The sequence below is a fragment of the Erythrolamprus reginae genome, chromosome 3 (assembly GCF_031021105.1).
Source record: "Erythrolamprus reginae isolate rEryReg1 chromosome 3, rEryReg1.hap1, whole genome shotgun sequence".
Classification (NCBI taxonomy): Eukaryota; Metazoa; Chordata; class Lepidosauria; order Squamata; family Dipsadidae; genus Erythrolamprus; species Erythrolamprus reginae.
In genome coordinates this window covers 38,627,916-38,650,404 of record NC_091952.1, presented here as the reverse complement: position 1 = coordinate 38,650,404, position 22,489 = coordinate 38,627,916, and the positions used below count along the sequence as shown (strand labels likewise).

At 43.0% G+C, this 22,489-nt stretch overlaps 1 protein-coding gene across 1 annotated transcript in view; it reads left to right on the top strand.

Annotated features, from left to right (window-relative positions):
- Window positions 1–20,617, top strand: part of MAP1LC3A (microtubule associated protein 1 light chain 3 alpha) — a 37,389-nt gene extending 16,772 nt beyond the window's left edge. Inside the window, exons 3-4 of the mRNA XM_070744860.1 lie at window positions 15,032–15,138; window positions 19,559–20,617. Of these exons, the coding sequence (XP_070600961.1) occupies window positions 15,032–15,138; window positions 19,559–19,721 (270 nt within the window). The 3' untranslated portion in view covers window positions 19,722–20,617. The remainder of the gene's footprint in view (window positions 1–15,031; window positions 15,139–19,558) is intronic.
- The last annotated feature ends 1,872 nt before the right edge of the window (window positions 20,618–22,489 follow it).

Sequence of the window (22,489 nt, the reverse complement as noted above, 5' to 3'; positions counted from 1 at the left end):
TTTCTTTTTTTCATTAGTCATACCCGAAATGTTTTTGCCCAAGGCAGAAAATTTCACAGGCATGTTCTGCAAACTTTTATTAATCTACAATTCAGTTATGTGAATATTAATCAAAAACTCGATCACATCAATATATTATACAAAGATATAATGTAGAATGTGGCAGTCAAAATAAGTATTCCAGAGACTCATTTCTGGGCAAAAAGGGAACAATAGATTAATGTAAAGATAATGTTGTCTGGATATTTAATCTTAATGCTATGCCTCAGTTTAAAATTTATGATGAAATAATTAAATGTAATGATGAAATTCTCTGTGTCAGTTACCTATCAAATACAGCATTTGTGTTTCAGCCAATATATTAGATAAGTGGGCCTTTGTTAATAGTATGAATCCTTCCTCTAAAAAAGTGCTTGGAAATATACAATAGTTCTCTCTCAAGCAGTGGTTCTCAACCTTTCGAATGCCGCGACCCCTTAATACAGTTCCTCATCTTGTGGTGACCCCCAACTATAAGTTTAGCGCCAATTCTTCCAACAGATCTTTAAGCTGATTGGGTCAGAGGGACACCCCCCTGTAAACGCCTGATTGGTTGGATTGTAAAAAGATGCCAGAATAGAAGCTTTAGTTGCTAACACCATTGGAAATTTGTCTTTTCCCATGGTCTTAGGCGACTCCTGTGAAATGGTCGTTCGACCCCCAAAGGGGTCCCGACCCCAAGGTTGAGAACCACTGCTCTCAAGCAATTGAAACATCCCACCCACTCCCAGCTCTCACCTACTTCAGAAGCTGTTTCTGGCAGTCTTTGAAGAACTAAAGGGCTGTTCGTGCTCATGCATGTACAGTAGAGATAGCTTGGAGCAGTTTTTAAAACAGCTTTTGAAACAACAATTTAAAAAAAGATGCACCTGATTTAACAATTCGAAAAGAGATGCTGTGCCATCTGAAAACTGTCTTTCTAAAGATTTGGCAGCCCTTGGGACAAGTGGTTTCATAATTATTATAGAAGTATGCTGAATTTTTTCATTTGTTTGTTTATCTCCCCTTTGTTGTTGCCAAGTTGTGTCCAACCTATCATTTACTGACCCCTCGCATCCTGGACATAAACTGTTTCAACTCCTACCCTCAAAACGTCGCTACAGAGCACTGCACACCAAGACAACTAGACACAAGAACAGTTTTCCTCCGAACGCCATCACTGTACTAAACAAATTATTCCCTCAACACTATCAAACTTTTTACTAAGTCTGCACTACTATTACTACTAGTTTTTTTCTCACCATTCCTATCACCCATTTCCTCCCACTTAGGACTGTATGACTGTAACTTGTTGCTTGTATTCTAAGATTTTTATTAATATGGATTGTTTCTTCATTGCTTATTTGACCCCTATGATAATCATTAAGTGTTGTACCTCATGATTCTTGACAAATCTATATTTTCTTTTATGTTCATTGAGAGCATATGCTCCAAGACAGATTCCTTGTGTGTCCAATCAAGAATTCTATTCTATTCTATTCTATTCTATTCTATTCTATTCTATCTACTCTACTCTACTCTACTCTACTCTACTCTACTCTACCCTACCCTACCCTACCCTACCCTACCCTACCCTACCCTATCCTCCCATAGACAATGTTCCTCCAGGTCTTTCTGACCTCTTCCTTCCCCTGGGGTCCATTTAAGTCCATTGGGTTCTTCTTCAGTGAATCCTTCCTTCTCATTAGGTGGCCAAAGTATTTGAGTTTCATCTTCAAGATCTGGCCTTCTAAAGAGCAGTCGGAGTTGATCTCTTCAAGGACTGATTTGTTTCCAGGGATTTCTCCAGCACTATAGTTCAAAGACCTCAATTCTTTGGCACCCAGCCTTCCTTATGGTCCACCTTTCACAGCCAAACATTGCAACTGGGAAAACCATAGACTTGACTATACACACTTTTGTTGGCAGGGTGATTAATGTCTCTGCTTTTTATTATGCTGTCTAGATTTGCCATAGCTTTCCTCCCCAGAAGCAAGCGTCTTTTAACTTCTTGGCTGTAGTCTCCATCTGTGGTGATCTTGGAGCTCAGGAAAATAAAATATGTCACTGCCTCCATTTCTTCCCCACCTATTTGCCATGAATTGACAGGGCCGGGTGCCATGACCTTAGTTTTCTTAATGTTGAGTTTCAAGCCAGCTTCACCCGCATTAAAAGGCTCTTTAGTTCCTCTTCACTGTCTGCCTTTAGAGTCATATCATCTGCACATCTGAGGTTGTTGACATTTCTATCGGCAATCTTAATTCCATCTTGTGATTCATCTAGCCCCACCTTTCTCATGATGTGGTCTGCATATAAGTTAAATAGGGAGGGCGACAGTATATAGCCTTGCCAAACTCCTTCCTCAATTTTGAACCAATCGGTGGTTCCGTGTCCAGTTCTTGCTGTTGCTTCTTGATCCGCATAAAGGTTCCCCAAAAGACAAATAAGATGGTCTGGCACTCCCATCTCTTTAAGAACAATTTGTTGCGATCCACACAATCAAAGGCTTTAGCATAATCAATGAAGCAGTAGTACAGTAGTCCCTCGCTATACCGCGCTTCACCTACTGCGGCTTCACTTCATCGCGGGTTTTCAAGAAATATTAATGAGAAAAATCATTTGCGGATCTTCGCTGGTTCGCGGGTTTCTGAGGAAGTCGATCGGCAGATTTAAACAGCCCGCGGAACTCGATCGGCAGGTTTTTCCAAAAATATATATCTAAAATTGTAAATACTGTATTTAAATACTGTATCTAAAATAAATACTGTGTGGGAAGGGTTTATAAACACTTAAAACAATGAAAACTTACCAAACAATTACAATATAAATACTTAAATAAGTACAATCAGTCGATAAATTCCCCATCGCGCATTTCACCTATCGCGGCTGGGTCTGGAACGTAACACCAGCGATAGGTGAGGTCTTACTGTAGATGTTTTTCTGGAGCTCCCTAGCTTTCTTCATGATCCATGGCAATTTGATCTCTAATTCCTCTGCCTCTTCAAAATCCTGCCTGTATTTCTGACAGCTCTTGGTCCACATACTGCTGGAGCCTAGCTTGTAAGATTTTAAGCATAACTTTGCTAGCATGTGAAATGATTGCAATGGTGCAGTAGTTTGAACATTCTTTGGCATTGCCTTCTTTGGAATTGGAATGTAAACTGACATTTTCCAATGCTGTGGCCACTGTTGAGTTTTCCAAATATGCTGGCATTTTAAGTGTAGCACTTTTACTGCATTGTCTTTTAAGATTTTGATTAGCTCACCTGGAATACTGCCACCTCCACTAACTTTGTTGTTGCTCAGACTTCCTAAGGCCCCTTTGATTTCACATTCTCACTGTAACCTTAGCATTCCCACCAATCTCTCGTATGCAAGGGGAATAGGGAAAGCTAAATTTACCCTTTGTTAAAACTTGACTTGTTACTTGAATACATCCCTGAAGCATCTACTTCGCCACCTTACAATCAGCTGATAGAACTATCTTCCTCCAATTTCATTTGTTCCAATTTAGATAAAGAACATGGTACTTTTTGGAGTATAAGACACACTTTTTTCCTCTCTAAAAGAAGGTAGAAATGTCCGTGTGTCTTATACACCTGATACAACCATTTTTGGCCTCCCAAAACCCCATCCTGCACGTCCTGATTTCATGAAAAACAGGCCCATTTTTTTGCAACATGGGGATGCCCAGAGGGTTTTGGAGGCCTGCAGAGTGCTCCTGGGGGCTGGGGAGAGCAAAAACTGGATGTGTGTGAGGTTTTGGAGGCCAAAAATGGTCCTGACTTTTTGTGAAAACACTAGAGTTAAAAGTTTATGAGTGAATTCAGGATGAGATATTCTTTTCAGCAGCTGATCTATCACAGGTTTGCTGTATTAAGTTCTCTCCAAGTGTCAGATGTCATACATCTAATACTGAGTCCAAGAAACCTGCCAATCTACATGTGAATCAGGTGTGAATAGCTTAGGGGAAAATAAGTTTTTCCTGCTTCTGTTTAAAAAAATTAGATTGTGCCATTTTTATTAGTAATGGTAGAAGTAACAGAAATGAAGGAATTAAACTCAAATTCCACATTTAAACAAACTTCCATCCTGGAGAAGGGAAATAAGGTGAATGCTATTGAGTGTAATTTCAGTCCAGCTTTCTTGCTAGCAGATGGTAAGGGGAGGGATAGACTAGGAATTCATTTTTAAGATTTTCTGGATGCTAAACTTGATCTCAAATTCACAGCCCCAGAGGAGTTGGCACCAAAGCTTCTGTGTACTTCAAAATAATCTTCTTTTGAAATGATTCAGTATTATAATTTCTCTCTCCGAAGCTATTTTCTCCTCATTAATTTTAGTTCCCCACTTGCAAATTTCTGTGCCCTTTGGGACCACATAACCTTTGCCTAAATATAATATATATTGGTAGACGGCTGATTTTAGAAGAATTACAGACATCTTATGCTGCCTAATCTGAGCGATGGGGGCATAGAGGAGAAAGATATTTTAAAAACATCACAATCTTGTCTATGCCTTTTGGAAGCAGCCTTGTCACAACGGTTGCAAGGCTTGAAAGTCATTCACATATTCTTTTAGTTTTGTAATTATTTGCTTGAAAGAAATATGTCCACTTTAGATATAAAAAGAAATAAAAACAACTGTTCTTATTCAGTTTTGCACATTTCTGGGTCAGACAATTCACAAACTTCAAAATGCAAACACAGAAGACTGAAAGTTAACACTGTTGAGTCAAGTTGGTTAAAAAGCTGTAGCTGCTTATAGCTGAGACCTCTCTGGCTACAAGCCACATGTAAGGGGCATACATAAGCGCACTAGAGTGCCTTCCATCCCCTGTCCTATAGTCTCTCATATATCTCTTATATCTTCTCTACTATATCTCTATAAGCTTCATTGTATATTATTGTGTATTGGACAAAATAAATTAATAAATAAATAAAAATTAAAAAATGTGCATAAAACCCAGTGCCCCCTTTTTTGGCCCTACAAATTGTTGCTACCCTGTTTCCCCGAAAATAAGATGTACCCCAAAAGTAAGGCATGCCAGAGGTTTTGCAGAATTTGCTAATATAAGGCACCCCCCGAAAATAAGGTGTAGTCAAGTTTACATACGGTACGGTAGAAAAACATATGGTACCATTCAAAGCTGTTCATAGCGGTACCGTAATAATGTGGCGTCCCCTGCTGGCCCCTTCCATCGCTTTGTACCGTCCAGTACAGCAGACACAGTCTGCTGCTGTCTCACCGCCATTACAGTGTGTAGACTGTAGTTCCTCTGGTGGCCGGAAGCTGCAATAGCGGGAGTATACTGTTGTACCATATAAGTGCCATTGTTTGTGTGTGTGGGTGCCATACTGACAGGTACTGTACCGTAATCAGTGTACCGTACGGTACACTTTCTTTGGGGGTGTCAGCTTTTCTGCCTCTGAATTTGTCTTATTTGAGAAAAATAAGGCACCCCCCAAAAATAAGACGTAGCACAACTTTTGGAGCAAAAATTAATATAAGGCAGTGTCTTATTTTCGGGGAAACACGGTATGTAGTTTCTTCTGATTTTGACCATAGGGGGCAAAGAATTGCTCTCACACATTCCTACTTTGGTTCTTGTTCAGAGAACAAATTCTATAGGTTGGTTAATTGGGGCTTTTTTTTTTTTGCTTGTTTGTGGTTTGGGTTATGTTGTTTTGTTTTTTTGAGAAAAGAGCATCATCATTTGGCAATCTGCTACATATTTAGGGTTAGGTTTTATTTGACTCCAAGTGTAACTAGGTGTTCCTAAGAAAGAATGGCAATGATCTGATAATATCTTTATAGTCCCTGTAATGAGCCACAGTGGCGCAGTGGTTAGAGTGCAGTACTGCAGGTTACTTTCTGCTGACTGCAGGCTGACTGCAATTTGGCAGTTTGACTCTCACTAGGCTCAGGGTTGACTCAGCCTTCCATTCTTCCAAGGTGGGTAAAATGAGGACCCACCCAGATTGTTGGGAGCGATATGCTGACTCCGTAAACTGCTTAGAGAGGGCTGTAAACGACCGTGAAGTGGTATATAAGTCTATATGCTATTGTTATTGCTATGTAAAAAATATGAGATCCCCACTCCCCAAGAAAAGCTGCTTATTTGAACACCTTTAGTAGCAGTACACAGAGCAAACAACCGTGAATTGTTGAATAGACCAGTGATGGGCCCCAGCTAAACAGGGGGGAACGCGGTTCCGGGGGTGGCCATGTAGTGCGTAGCCTAGCTCCGGTGGTGATGCCGGGCGCGCCCACACATGCACGCACCACCGGCGCTTCCCTGGACATACCCTGGCACGAGTGCTGCCTTTCCCCACCATTCACCCCTCACTCGCCTTTTGCGCCAGCTCCCCTCACCACCCATGCGGAAATGGGCAAACAAGTAAGTGCCTGCTCGCCACTGCCTGCCACCCTTTGCGCCCACCACCCGTTTGCCGCCATTCACCTCGCGCACCAGCTCCCCCACTGCCCGTGCTGCCGCCATTTGCCCCAAGAGCGAGAAGTGAGACCAAAGGCAGCAAGTGGGCAGTGGTGGTGGTAAACAGGGGTGGGCAGCGGCAAGTGGGCACTTACTTGTGTGCCCATTTTTGTGTTTTTCTCTTCTGCGCATGCGCAAAAACAAAAAGAACCCGGAAATCATGCGCTCAGGGTGGGGGGGAGCAGGGACAAGCTCCCAGCCCATTCCAGTAGGTAGCCCGCTCCTGGAATCATGGTTGTTTAGCCTAATATGGTTCTTTAGACATGCTAAGCCATCATTCAGTGTCTTCAAAACACAGCAGCTAGATTTATACATCACTGTGACTAAGCCACAATTAAGCAAGTCATGTTATGTGTTTGTGTGTGCGCAAATAATAATAATAATAATAATAATAATAATAATAATAATAATAATAATAATAATATCTTCAAAGTAGTGTTGATTCTTAGCAATTACCTGGACTAGTCCTTGCAGTTTTATTGGCAAAATCTCAGAAGTGGTTTGCCATTGCTTCCTTCCTATGGCTACTGAGTGAATGGCCCCAGACCACCAGCTGCTTTTGTGCCTAAGGAGAGAGTAGCACTCAGTGTTACCCAGTTTCTAGAAATTAAGAGTAATCTATGTAGCCAAAGCACCCCATACAACCCCACTACAGGTGAGTGATCAACTGTGTCCTTTGTGTGATAATGGGAAGGGTCAAAACCAATGACAGTCCTCTTCTCCGTACTGAAGGAGCGGGTCCAGCAGTCACATGGGTTGCTCATGTCCAATCCGGTGGAACTGAGCCTAGTATTAAAAAAGCTTGCCGGATCCGCCCCTTCCCCAGAATTCGCTCAGTTCGCATATCCTGCGGTTGTATTGTGATAGCTCGTTCAACATTCTAACACCTTCCCTTCGATCCTTTTCTTCAAAAGTAGTAAGATTTGTTTTATCATTATTATTTACTTGCACTAATAGCGCCAGCCGTTTGCGGCTCGGCTTTTTTCCCTTGGAGAAGTTGCGGTTTCGTTTTCCCCCGGCGGTTTTGCCGGTTACGATTCCTGCGGCCGCTTGTGGATTCTTCTAATCCTTTGGCCTGGAGGTCCTGGTGCAAGTATTAATCTATTGAATTATTGATTATTTATTGTATACAATATATTTAAGGGCTTAAGAAATACCTCCTGCGGAGTGAGACGCCTTCTAGTCTCCTGGACTTAGTCGATCGCTTCCCCTTTAAGAAATTTACGGAGCGATTTTTTCGGCGCGAAGGCCTTCGCGCCCTTTTTAAATCTAGGCCTCTCGTGTTGGCCTCCTGCCAGCCGCGTAGGCCTCAGTCCACCGCGTGGATCCCGGAGCGGGCCTTGGGGGTCCCAGGCTAAATTCTCCACCGGCTAAGCCTCCAACCAGAGTGCCTTGGTTTACTTAATTATAAAGTTTAGGGAGGCTGGCCCCGCTGGATTTGGGGGCACGAACTCTGGGTTTGCCCAGATTGTCCTCAAGTTTCAGCAGCTTCGAGGCCTCGAAGCAGGATCCATTCCTCTTGGGAAGTCCTTGAAATTCTTCTCCTTATTATTCAGTATTGGCTCAGCCTTGTCTTCTGTTAATTGTCAGACTATGGCTACTTTTCCCAAGAGAGGCACAACTAAAGGTCCCAGAGAGGCCAGGCCTACAGGCGATGAGATTACTAGTATCCCCCAGGCCTCTTCCTCCTCTTCTCCAGGGGCCCGCCCCTCGACCAAGGTCACCAGGGCCGAGAAGAGAAGGGACCTAGCCCTACAAAAAATCCATGACAAATCAGCAAAACGTTTGAAAGTGCAGGCCCAAGTAATCAGTAGTCAAGACCCACCAGAGGCTTCTAGTCTTCCTCCTTCTGGGGTCCCTGTGTTATCTCTGGATGAGCCAAACCTAGACAGACCCCAACCTAACCTATGGGGCATAGGTCCAGAGGAACCAGATATTATTGAAGATTCCCCCCAGCCAGGATCCTCCCAGGCCTTTAGGGATTCTTCTGCCATTTCTGCTGATATTTCCAGCTTACCTCCTGAGTTCCAGTCTATTTTTGCTGTGTTGTCCAAAGCCATTGATGCCAAACTCTCCACCATCAATGAGCTTCCCTTACCTCTTCCTCCTTCTCGCTCCTCCCGCCCCTTGGGTTCTCCCCCAGCGGTCAGAGCTCCTATGCAGGATGATTCAGATTCCTCCCAGGATGAATATGAGGATATAGAGGATGATGAGGATCCTTTTCAAGGCTTATCAGATGATGAGGAATCCCAAATAAAGGTTCCTCCCCCAATTACTATTTTTCCTTCTCAATTATTCAAATCTCTCCTCCTCAAAGCTAGAATTTCTACGGGATTAGCGGCCCAGGAGAAACAAGCCTCCACTTCCACTGATCCCCCGGAGGAGAATTTACCTTACTTCACAGAGGAACAGGAGGATAACGAGGTAATTCCTATGCCTAAGTTGTTTAAAGATGCTTTACTCAAACAGTGGGAATTTCCAGCCTCTGGCCTTAATCCCTCCACCAAGGACAGAAAGTTGTACAAACTTTCCTCTTCCTATGAAGAGCTTCTATCCTTTCCCAAACCGGATGAACCTGTCAAGATTCTTCACTCGGCAGCGGCTGTGCCAGGCGAGGCGGAGGAAGTCCTCCGCCCAGAGGACAAGCGCATTGAGCAAATGCTCAAAAGAGGATTCACCGCTGATTCCTGGGCCACTAAAAGCTCTGCAGCGGCTTCCTTTTTCTCCAGAGCCATGCTGCTGTGGCTTCGCCAACTTCAACAGCATATTCCTCCCGATGACTTGAGAGGTCAACAAGACTTCAACAAGGTCTTTGCAGCTGCCCAGTACGTGGCTGATGCCACCTTGCAATCTACTAGATTTTCTGCTAAGTCTATTGCAGCTTCTACTACGGCAAGAAGACTCCTATGGATTCGCCCTTGGCAAGCGGGAGTTCGCCAAAAGTGGCAGTTATCCCAGGGTCCCTTAAAGCGCGACCTTCTCTTCGGTGATCTTCTGGATCCACTCCTCACGGAAACCACGGACAAGAAGAAAGTTTTGGGTCCAACCACAAAAAAGGCTACCAAAACGCAGTCCTTTCGTCGCCCAGGGCGCCAGCAAGATCAAGCGGCTTCCTACCAGAGATCTCCAGGTCAGTATTCCCCCCGCTTTCGTTCCCAAGGTAGGAACTCCAGGGGTAGAGGGTTTCGCTTCCAAAGGGGAGCTTCCTCTAACAGGGCTTCAAAAAAACCTAGATGGTAATCTTACCTCTATTCCCATAGGGGGTCGCCTAGCTCATTTCGCCTCTAATTGGCGTCTCACCTCCAAGGACCCTTGGGTCATTGACACTGTTCAAACAGGCCTTCTTTTAGAATTTATTTCTCCTCCCCCTTAACGTTTTATTTCCTGCCCTTCTCCCAGGTCATCCTCAGATTGTAACCGTATGGAGGAGGCCATTTCTCATCTATTGTCCATCAGAGCCATTCAACCGGTCCCTTCCGGTCAGAAGGGCCTAGGTTTTTACTCCATCCTATTTATGGTTCCAAAGTCCTCCGGAGGTTGGAGAGCTATTTTGGATTTAAAGAAACTAAATCTATTCATCAAATATAGGAAGTTTAAGATGCACTCCTTGTCTTCTATTTTGGCCGCCATTCACTCGGGAGATTTCATGGTCTCCTTAGACCTCACTGAGGCCTACCTTCACATTCCTATAGCCAAATGCCACAGAAAATTTTTACGTTTTTCCTTTCAAGGCAGGCATTTCCAGTATAGGGCGATGCCATTTGGCCTTTCCTCGGCCCCTCGGGTCTTTACAAAGCTCTTGGGGTCCCTGGCGGCCTATATCCGGGCGTTTCCCATCCACATTTTATGTTATCTTGATGATATTTTGATTCATGGGGACTCCCTAGAGAAAGTGAAAACAGACCTTTCTGTCACCATGTCAGTCCTTCAGGACCATGGATTTTCCATCAACTTTGATAAAAGCCACCTCCAACCTTCCACATCCATTTCTCACCTGGGATCCATTATTGATTCAGAATCCTCCCAGGTTTTTCTCTCTCCCGAGAGAAAACTCAGTATAGTGGAGTTAATTTCTAACATTTTATCTAATTCTTCAGTTTCCATAGTTACTCTATCTTCCCTTTTGGGGAAGATGGTGTCATGCATAGGCATCATTCCCTGGGCTCGCCTTCATGCTAGGGAACTCCAGTGGCTCCTGTTACCTTTTCAGAGATCAGGGCACAGCAACTCAAATCGACGCATTGTCATCCCACTGAGGGTTCGCAGATCCTTCAAGTGGTGGAAGTCTCCGGCCATGGACAGAGGATCCCCGTTCAGGTGCCCGGATCAATTTGTCATCACCACAGATGCCAGTCTATCGGGATGGGGCGTCCACGCCCAGGGGATGATAGCCCAGGGCACGTGGTCCCCGGAGGAAGCTTCCAGGCCAATCAATTGGCTAGAGTTAAGAGCCGTTTCCCTGGCTCTGAAGCATTTCTCTCCTCGCATTCCCAACCGGCACGTTCTCATTCTCACCGACAACATTGCCACGAAAAGCCATATTTGCAGACAGGGGGGCACGAGATCCAAGGCTCTCATGAGGGAGGCCCTCAAGTTGGGCCTTTGGGCGGAAAAACATCTCCAGTCGCTCCTAGCCGATCACATCTCGGGGAGTCTCAACGTCCAGGCGGATTGGTTATCCCGGGCAACGATAGACCCAGGAGAGTGGAACCTCCATCAAGACCTGTTCCATCAAATCACCCTCAGATTCGGCCTACCAATCCTGGATCTCTTCGCGACCAATGCGAACGCCCAACTCCCTCGCTTCTATTCCAGATTTCCATCCCCGGGAGCGGAAGCAATCAATGCCCTTCGGAGTCCATGGCCTCCAGGCCTACTCTACGCATTTCCTCCAATTCCAATCCTCCCGGACGTGATTCACAAGGTCCTCACCGAGAGGGCCCGAGTAATCCTAATCGCCCCTCACTGGCCCCGCCGGCCCTGGTTCGCGGATCTCCAACAGCTGTCCGTCCAGGACCCTTGGCGACTCCCCGTTTCGGGGGATATGCTGCGGCAGGGGGCCTCTTTCCATCCAGACCCGGAGTGGTTCCACCTCACCGCCTGGCTGTTATCAGGAGAGATTTAGAACTGCGTGGTCATGACCCCGATTCAGTGGAGGTCATTTTAAAGGCCAGAAGGGGTTCGACCAATCGAATCTACGACCACACGTGGTCCAAGTTTCACCAGTGGTGCCTACAGGAAGGTCTCTCCCCTCTGTGCATCCCCATACACAGAATAATTTCCTTCCTTATGCAAGGCTTCCATAAAGGACTTTCCACCAGCACCCTCCGGCGTCATCTGGCAGCCATTTCATCTGTCCTAGGGGGTCCCCGCAGTCAGCCTCTCCGATCCTTCCCTGAAGTTCAGGAATTCCTCAAGGGCATAGCCAACCTCAGACCTTCCAAGGTCCACAGGTACCCATCCTGGGATTTGCCACGGGTTCTCCATTCCCTCACGCAGGCACCATACGAACCCCTGAAATCGGCGTCCCTCAGGTACCTATCCTTTAAGGTAGCATTCCTGGTGGCTATTACCTCTGCCCGACGCATTTCGGAGCTGGCTGCCCTCTCAATCAGGCAGGACCTTTGTCAATTCCATCAGGACAAGGTAGTCTTGCGACTGGACCCCACCTTCTTACCCAAGGTCAGTTCCATGTTCCACAGATCTCAGGATATTGTCCTACCTTCCTTCTGCCTCCAACGAGACCATCCCTTGGCAATTAGATGGCACACCCTGGATCTCACCAGAGCGCTGAGAATCTATATCCAACGCACAGGACCCTTTCGGAGGTCAGAAGCACTTTTTGTAGCCTATCATCCCAGAGTCATGGGGGCCAAAGTGTCTTCAACAGTAATAGGCCGTTGGATCAGAGGGACTATATCTAAGGCCTATGAGTCGGCCTCCCTCTCAGTTCCAAGGAACATCACAGCGCATTCCACCAGGAGCGCAGCCACCTCGGCTGCTTGGGCGACTCAAGCCCCGTTGGAGGAGGTCTGCAAAGCAGCCACTTGGGCCTCGCCAAATTCCTTCATCAGGCACTACAAGATTGATTCTTACGCTTCAGCGGACGCTGCCTTCGGCAGAAGGGTACTCCAATCCGTTATCTCACACGATAGCTAGCTAATCCCACCCTAGGGACCATCTATTGGGTATGTCCCATGTGACTGCTGGACCCGCTCCTTCAGTACGGAGAATAGGCGTTGATTGCTTACCTGAACGCCTCTTCTCGTACGGTGAGCGGGTACAGCAGTCACTTCCCACCCTTGTATGTGTCTTCTTTACCTTTCTATATCTTTCTTCCTCTAACAATGAGAGTTGAACACTACAGAGCTTCACAACTGAGCCTAGTCTATGGATTCGCGAATTCTGGGGAAGGGGCGGATCCGGCAAGCTTTTTTAATACTAGGCTCAGTTCCACCGGATTGGACATGAGCAACCCATGTGACTGCTGTACCCGCTCACCGTACGAGAAGAGGCGTTCAGGTAAGCAATCAACGCCTATTTAATATTTTACAGAATTAAGCAACTGTTTGTATATTGCATATGCCACTTAGGTTTCCTTCTTCTTTTGAAATAAAGAGTGCAGCTGCAAGCATTGTATATCTTTGGTGACCTGATTAAGAATTGGCACATAAATAGTCAGCACCTTTGATAGGTTAGGAAAGCACAGTTGAGGTACAATATTTGGATTACAAAATAGACAGGAAGAATTGTGAAAAGAGCAAGTTTAGCCAATTATTTAGCTGGTAAGATATAGCAAAGGAATATAAGCAGGCATAGCAAAACAAAAAGACAATCATCATACCATTATATGGTATATTTGGGGGTTTTGCATAGTGAAAGGAACACAAAACTGAATATGAAGAACTAGGATATCAGTGGGAAAATTAGGCTTAAGCTTGGCTTTCCATCATGAGTGTTGCTGAATTTGTGTCTGTCATTTCAAAGTGAGAAAGTCCTTTCTATTTTTGTGTCACATTCCAGTGTTAATGTCATGTAACAGAGTTTATGCTGTCCAATATCGTGTAGCTGAAGAAACCCCCCTAAATATAAGCAGTTTACATAACTAGGACCTCTGAATAGCTATTAGCATTACATAGAATTTATCTGGGTGAGCATCTCCTTTCAAGTAGAGATTCTTCAGCAGTCCATATTCCAAGGTAGAGTTTGATGATTGTATAGTATCATATGCTATCAGGTTATGGATAGAAGTTACACTTTGAGTAAGAACAGATGCAGTTGCTTATTGCAGAATTTTATTTTGGCCTTAAATATCTTTTATTGTACGAGAAACAGATTTCTGGGGTTTATTTGGATCATCATGGAAGTTTTTCTTTCTATGATCCCACAATAAGGAAGCACTAATAATGATAAAGCAATTCATCATTATAAATTAAGATAAATTATAATATGGCTTCGAGTTTACCATTCCTTTTGAACAATCAATTTTCATAGTACAGTATACCATCTTAGTATACTGCCCCGAGTCTTCGGAGAGGGGTGGCATACAAATCTAAATAATTAATAAATAAATAAATAAATAAATCTTTCTCTAGCATATGATTGAACACCATTTTAATTTGTTCATTTTCTGTTGATGGAAAACAGTGGTTTCCTGCTTTCTTTTTTACAGACAACTACATCATTATTAAAGAAAGCTTTTACAAACAGCTCAATTATACGCCACCTGCACCTTCAAAGCATTTCTTGGTACTTTTAGATTTTTAAAAAAATGTAAAATATCAAAACATTTCAAATCTCACAAGACCACTGGATTTTGTTTATTTTGTGTTCTCATTTGAAATTTAATTAGATTTTGAGTGCAAATGTCAACATCTCAGAAGATAATTTGGAAAAAATCTGTTTTAAAAGGACTCAATTCTCTCTAATTGAATATCTCAGAGACCGCCTTCTGCCGCACGAATCCCAGCGACCCATTAGGTCCCACAGAGGGGGCCTTCTCCGGGTCCCGTCAACTAAACAATGTCGATTGGCGGGCCCCAGGGGAAGAGCCTTCTCTGTGGCAGCCCCGACTGTCTGGAACCAGCTCCTCCCAGAGATTAGAACTGCCCCTACCCTCCTCGCCTTTCGCAAACTCCTTAAAACCCACCTTTGTCGTCAGGCATCAGGGAACTGAGATATCTCCCCCGGGCCTATATAATTTATGTATGGTATGCTTGTGTGTATGTCTGTTTCATAATGGGGTTTTTTAATATTTTAAATTGTAAATTATTAGATTTGTTATAAACTGTTTTTATTGTGTTGTGAGCCACCCCGAGTCTACGGAAAGGGGCGGCATACAAATCTAATGAATGAATGAATGAATGAATGAATGAATGAATGAATGAATGAATGAATGTCTGGATCTGAAAAACTTTTACTTGATCACCAGTAATGTTTGCTACCTTAAAAAGGATTGTCTTTTTGATTTTGTTGGGCAAGAAAGAATCTGACGGCACTGCATTTCTTCTTTACTAGGTCATTATTGAGAGATACAAAGGGGAGAAGCAGCTACCTGTTTTGGATAAGACCAAATTTCTAGTTCCTGATCATGTCAATATGAGTGAATTGGTAAAAATAATCCGGTAAGTGAAATACTTCAAAATAGCTGTTTATTCGTTTATTTATTTTATTAGAGTTGAAAGGGACCCTGCAGGTCATCAAGTCCAATCCCCTGCTCAAGCAGGAAATCCTACACCTACCCAGCCAGATGGCAGTCCAATCTCCTCTTGAAAATGTCTAGAGTTGGGGGCGTTCAGAAACTTTGCTAGAAGGCTGTTCTACTGGTTGATCGTTCTGACCATCAGGAAGTTCTTCCTTATTTCCAGGTTGAATCTCTCCTTAGTCAGCTTCCATCCATGATTTGCTTCTCAATATTATCAGAGTTTGTTGCATAAAAATCAATTCCAGAAGCACACAGAGTTAGCTGATTCAGCTGGATTAACTTCTTTATAAACATAGTAATATATATATACAGTAGTCCCTCGCTATACCGTGCTTCACCTACTGCGGCTTCACTTCATCGCGGGTTTCTGAGGAAGTCGATCGGCAGATTTAAACAGCCCGCGAAACTCGATCGGCAGGTTTAAAAACAATATATCTAAAATTGTAAATACTGTATTTAAATACTGTATCTAAAATAAATAGTGTGGGAAGGGTTTATAAACACTTAAAACAATGAAAACTTACCAAACAATTACAATATAAATACTTAAATAAGTACTATCAGTCGATAAATTCCCCATCGCGGATTTCACCTATCGCGGCCAGGCCTGGAACGTAACACCAGCGATAGGTGAGGGACTACTGTATATATACATATACATATACATATACATATACATATACATATACATATATACATACATACATACATACATACATACATACATACATACACACACAATACCACAAGTAGATTATTTGTTCAGGTAAACACAAGCAGAAGAGTTAGTTTCATTTCAGCAGAGCAGACAAGCACAGAGGACTGAGAGTACAGAGTGAACTGGAGTACAGAGTGGGGTGAGCCATGCCCAGCCTTAAGCTTTAAGATTTCAGTTTCGATTCTCTGCACAGACTCAGATGTGGTTAGCTTCCTTTGGTTGACTAAGTTGCTATGCCTATTCATTGGCTGATCGTGTTAATATGCTTCTCCCAGTTCATGAATATCTTAACACTCCTCCCTTCATGACTGGAAGAGACATAAATCAAATAATTTAATATTCTTCCTATGACCTGTATTTGAAGACCTACTTACATCCCACAGCTTTGCTATCCTGTGGCAAAGTCATAGATGTGAACACTTCATGCTCTCCCATTGATTTCATTTCCTTGTCTGTGGCTTCTTTCTACTTTTCTTGTACAATTTCAGGTAATGCCAGTACTTCCTTATAGATCCTTGGCTCATATCATACGTTGCACACTTTAACTTTACTAGCAGAACAAGGTGGAATTCCCTTCTTCCATTGCTATGACCTGCAGGGCATTGATGTGTCAATCAGTTTTTGCTTCCTATCTTGTTCAGCTTTTTCAGTTTCTCCTCCCTGAACGCTGACACTAAGTGGAGTACTGTCACTAAATGAGTTGCTATCACTAAGTGGATCACTTTCACTAAGTGAATCATTCCATAAATTTGCATCATTTCCCCCCCAATTTTGCTCTGCAAGACTAGCAGAGCTGGAAATCACTATTCTCTAGCTCCCATCACTATCTTTTTGAACCTGGCTCATAGCCCACAAATCTAGCCTTTGGTTGTCCCTTTTTTCTAATTCCTTTTGGTATATGCAACCATGCAGTACTTCTAAAAACTCTTAGATGTGCCAGAGGTAGTTTTCTCCCATATAGCACTGCATTTGGAGTATCATTAATAGATGAACTACAGAGCCCATTAATTGATTAGCAATCAGTATGGCTTCACCCCAGTACAATCTACTCAGACTGGAATCTTTCAGCAGTGTTTCATAAGACTCCATTCAGCCTTTCAACCATTCTCCACTGCTATGTATGGATTTGTGTGTCTATGCTTTATTCCCAACTGTCCCAACCACAAGAAGTTGAAAAGTTGTTGACATGAAATGAATTCAGTCAGTCTGCAACTGACCTACAGTATCTGTTCTTTATGCCTTCTTTCTACAAAGTTTACCCATTGCTTAAATTTCTGTAACACCCGCTTTACTCTTTAGTAAACAGCAGAATCCAAACCTGCTGTAGTCATCTACAATGACCTGCACATACTTTGCTCTTCCCAAACTGGCTTGCATTGGCCCAACCAAATCTGCCTGTACCAGCTCTAGACTCTTGTTGTCTGCCTTGTACTACTTTTGCTTACTGGGAATGCCTTGGACTGTGATACCTTGCATACTGCACAGTCCAAATATGCCTTACATCACTTTAAATTTAACCCTTCTGCAAACTGTTACATCATTTGCAAAACTCTGAAGTGGGCATGGCCAAGCCTTCTGTGCAAGGGATGAACACATGAATAATGCCGTGCTACATTTCTAAATGTTGGCGCACATTGATCCTTTCGTCCCTGCAACACACAAAGATTATCCTCTTTTATGGCCTGTGCACATACATTCCCATTTCTCTTTATGAGACCCCTCCCATTTACAAATGTGGTCTCAAATCCTTACTTATGCAAACTTTCAGCCAATTATGCTCCATTTCAGGCAAACATAATACATCATTAAACCTCATTTCCAGATATGGAATTTGAACTCTGCCTCTTCCAATGACTTTAGCCTTCTAGCCATTTGGCAAGGCTACTGCATCTTGAACAGCTGGAACTAACCTGTAAAATAATTTAGAATTATTAACAATTGTCTGACTTGCCACACTGTCTATTAACCATTTGTCTCTGCTATTGCAATAACCAACTTTTGCAACAACAATTTGTTCATCAGTGGATTGGAAATAATTTCTTCTTTGCAAACAGCTTTTTTTGTGTGCATACAATCCTTCTTTAAATGTTGCTGTTCTTGTTGCTTAGATTGTAATCTGATCTCTTCTGCTGATAGCCAGTCAGTGGAAATATCCATTGTTCTCTCTCTACTCCTTGGGCCCCCAATTCAGGAATGTCTTCTCGTGGCTCTTTCTAAAATGGCATTTATTCTCTTCTGCAATCAAACATACCTTCAAGGCTTCCAAGTGCAAGTTGTGCTGTAGTTTGCATTCAAACATTGCAGAAACAATGTCCCGTGTTTCATCAAGGCTATTTATTACTAACAGCAGGAATATTCATTCCATGCTGTTCTACAGATTGACCTGGTTACAAACAGGCTTCATATAATTTCCTTGATAACTCTACATTATTGCATGCTGACATTCACATGCAAAGCTTTTAATTTCAACCAGACTTCATTTGCAGCCTTTAAATTAGCTACCATATTTTTCGGAGTATAAGACACAACCCCCCCCCCCCCCCCAAAGAGGGTGGAAATGTCAATGTGTCTTATACACTGAATACAGCCAGTTTTGGCCTCCCAAAGCCCTGCCCCTGCATTCTATTTTTGTGAAAAATGGGGTTTGCAGAGGGTTTGGGAAGCCTGCAGAATGCTTCTAGGGGTGCGGGGAGACAGAAGTGCCACCACTTTTTCAAAAAAATGGGCAAAAATGAACCAGGGGCGTTTTTGCCCTCCCTCACCCCCTAGGAGCGCTCTGCAGGCTTCCAAAACCCTCTGCATGCCCTGTTTTTGCAAAAAAAAAAAAAAAAGAGGCAAAAAACCGGGCCATTTTTTGCAAAAACTGGAGTGGTTTTACCTTCTAATTACCCCATCTAGCATGACTGGAGGAGGAATTCTGGGAGTTGAAGTCCGCCAGCCTTAAAGCTGTCAAGTCTTAAGTTTGTAAAAAGTGGTACGTAGTTGTAAAAAGTGTACATAGTTAGTAAAAATTATACATGATTGCAAAAAATATATTAGTTGCTATGTCTATTCATTGACTGACCTTGTTAACATTGCTCTCCCAGTTCATGAATATCTTAACAGATATCATATGATCAAGGAGCATCTTTCTTTTTGAGAATAGTACTGAAAATATGGCATGGATTGGCAATTTTTAAGACTTGTGGACTTCAACTCTCAGAATTCCTGGATATGTTCATTCATTCATCTAGAATTAGCTGTGTTCCATTATGCCAGTGCTTCCCAAATAGTGGGGTAGGGCCCCCTGGGAATGTGCTTTTTTTGCTGCAGACAGTAGGACGCGCATCCTACCTGACGCTTCTTCTGGTACCTTCATCACTTGTACTGAAACCTCCTTCAACCAAACTTTGTGAACTTGCAAGACATTTTCTTTTAAAATGGGCTGCCCTGGACACAATGCTGAGGAACGCGACAGAGGTACCAGTACAACTGTCAGGTTGGAGGCGCATGGCAAATTGGGGGTGGGTGGGTGCACACAAAATTCTCCCTAGGGAGGGCGTAACAGAAAATAATTGAGAAGCACTGCATTGTACTGCTATTTTAACTCCGGTTCAATCATTTGCCTTCTGCACCTCCTCAGGCGCCGGCTGCAGCTAAATCCAACCCAGGCTTTCTTCCTGTTGGTGAACCAGCACAGCATGGTGAGCGTTTCCACCCCAATCTCCGAGATCTATGAGCAAGAGAAGGATGAAGATGGCTTCCTCTACATGGTCTATGCCTCACAGGAAACCTTTGGGTATTGAGTGTCACCACCAGAGGACTGATTCCAAACTGTCGCAGCAACATATCTGCCTCCTCACTGCAGCCCACCTTGGCAAACCCTGTGCAGAGAGCAGCTTTTGGTCCAGGGACAGCCTGGAAGCGACCGTGTTCCTCCAATTTCATAGCGCCATTAGACCAAGATAATTCAGTGTGTAGGTGTGTGAGAGACCCATGAATCTCTGTTTGCCTCTTGTCTTTTATGATTGCTATACATTGTCTCTCATCTTGTTCACGCAGGTGTGTTTGCTCTCTCTTTCATATTATGTCTTCTTTCTTACTCCAATGCCAAATTGATGGAGCCCCTGGCACTCTGGCAGATAAACTGTTTTCCTCTTAAACTTTTTAAAGCAAGGGATGTATTTGTTCTGCTATTAAAGGGCAACGTTTAAATCAAACGAAAAATAAACTATAACTTTTATTGGGGTTTTATTGGAGTTTTCAGTTATTGATTCTTGGTGCTACACAATAGATGTAGGCATCTTTTCCAGTACTTTAAAAAAATGTGTATTTTAAGTTTATTATCTTTAAGCACGAGGGGTATTATAATTTGCTTGTATGATGTAGCCTTTTAAAAAAACCGTATGCTTTTTTGCACTTTAAAATGTTGTAAAAGTGAGAATGAAAGTAGCTTAATTTCACAAAGGTGTCGTATTATGTGTTGTTTCTGACAATGTTTCTAGTTGCCTTTTATAAGGTTTATTTTTTAAAAGCCAGTCTTTTCCCCCCCTTTTTTGCTCTTAATGCATGCATTGATTTTTTCCTTCTTCTATTTTTAATCCCATTGTGGCAAACAGGCCATATGGCTCAAGGAATGTACTGATTTATATTGCTATTTTACCTGGTTATTTTATTAAAAAAAAACACCTGATACCAAAAAGTGTGTATTGACAGAGGAAAAGGATCTTCCCAGTGAAATCTATATAATTAAATAAAGAAATTAAAATATTCTTCTGATGAAAATTAGATTCCCTGCCCTGAACTCATCATCACATTAGCATGTCTCTGAAGTTTGGTGGAAAAAAAAGTCCCTCTATCAAGTTTTCTTATCACTTTGATTTTACTGCTATGATGCAGTTAGACTGTCCATAGTCTACTAGCGTTTTTCCCCCATAGATTTATTACCCGATTCAGTTTAACATGTAGCTAGCCCTTAACTTATGACCATTCGGTCAGCAAACACTCCAGTTTACAATGGCACTGAATGAAATGGAATTAGGTCCTCAGAGTGCCAGCTGTCTCAGCACCCCTGAGGTCTGCTTGGCAACACATTCACACTTAGAACCAGTTGCAAAGCACTCTGTGACCATGTGATCACCATTTGAAACCTTCCCCACCAGCTTCCTTAGAAACCTATTGGGGCAGGGCAGGTCACAAGTTGCTAAGGCAACACTCTTCCAACTGGAATCCCACCTTCCCCAGTCCCGCTAATACTCACACTGTTCCAGCCACTTGCATTACTTTCCCTGATACATGTGTGATTTTTGCAAATATGATTCGTATTTCACGCACCCTGGTCCGCTGTTCCTAACATACTCCTTGCAGTCTCGCATACCGTTCCGCTCTGCATTTCTTCTGCATCCTCCCCAACCCTCCCATGCACCTGTTGCTCCCCCTCTGCAACTGAATAGCCACAGCACTTATATATACTGCTTCACAATGTTTTACAGCCCTAAGTGGTTTACAGTGGTCAACATATTGCTCCCAACAATCTGAGTCCTCATTTTATCGACCTTGGAAGGATGGAAGGTTGAGTGAACCTTGAGCCGGTTACCTGCTACTTACCTACTGGTGGGCCTAGGACATGCAAATTCCTGCCAGTTTCCCTACTGACTTTAGTTGTGGGCAGATGGCAGGAAACGGCTTCACCTATCGACCATTTAATGACGGCAATTGGGACTTCAGGGATTGCCATCACTTAGCAATGTAGTCACGTTTTATGACCATATTGCTTAGCAATAGAAATTCCAGTTCCAACTGCCGTCATAAGTGAAGGGCTACCTGAACTTCCAGGACAACCCCCCCCCCCAAAAAACTGCTTCAGAAAGTTAGGTGGGGATGACTCAGTCACTGAGATGAAAGTCACCCAATTTATTGACCGAAAGGTAGACTGTTCAATGATTTGAATTTGAGTCAATATAGTATGCTCCATCTGGTGCCCTCTGCAAGATAGTAATTTTGCAACATATTTGGAGAGCATCAAGTAGAAATTGAGCTAGAATCGATCTTTGAATCTGATTCTAGATAGCAGGGCCATGTGCCAGACACTGCCCTGCATGTGAGTTACATTTTCTACAGCTATGAAAGAATGTTGCTCAATAATTCTGTTCCTTTGTGAGTGAAGTGGCGCCCTTCTATTTTCATTTTCCCAATTTTGCCTGGCAGGTGATCAACTTACATGCAGGGCAGTCTACAAATAGAGCCTCTGGATGTCTTTCAGCCACATGAAAAAGTAGTAATGCCACAACAACTAGAAACTTCAGAATACTACAAAGTTACAGGAATTCTGCATGCCAATCCAGATAAGTAATTATAATGTGGAGGTGGAAAAGTTTTAGTTAGGATATTGCCAGATAAAAATGATTACATTTAGCTGAATAGATTTTATAAGTGTTCAGTAAAACTCATGTAGGCATATGCAACTAACCATTGGATAGTCATACAATCCATACTTTGTGTCCTTTGTTCAATAAATATACCAAAATATGCAAACCTCTGCATATTTTCCCCTTCTCACTCAATTCATCTCCTT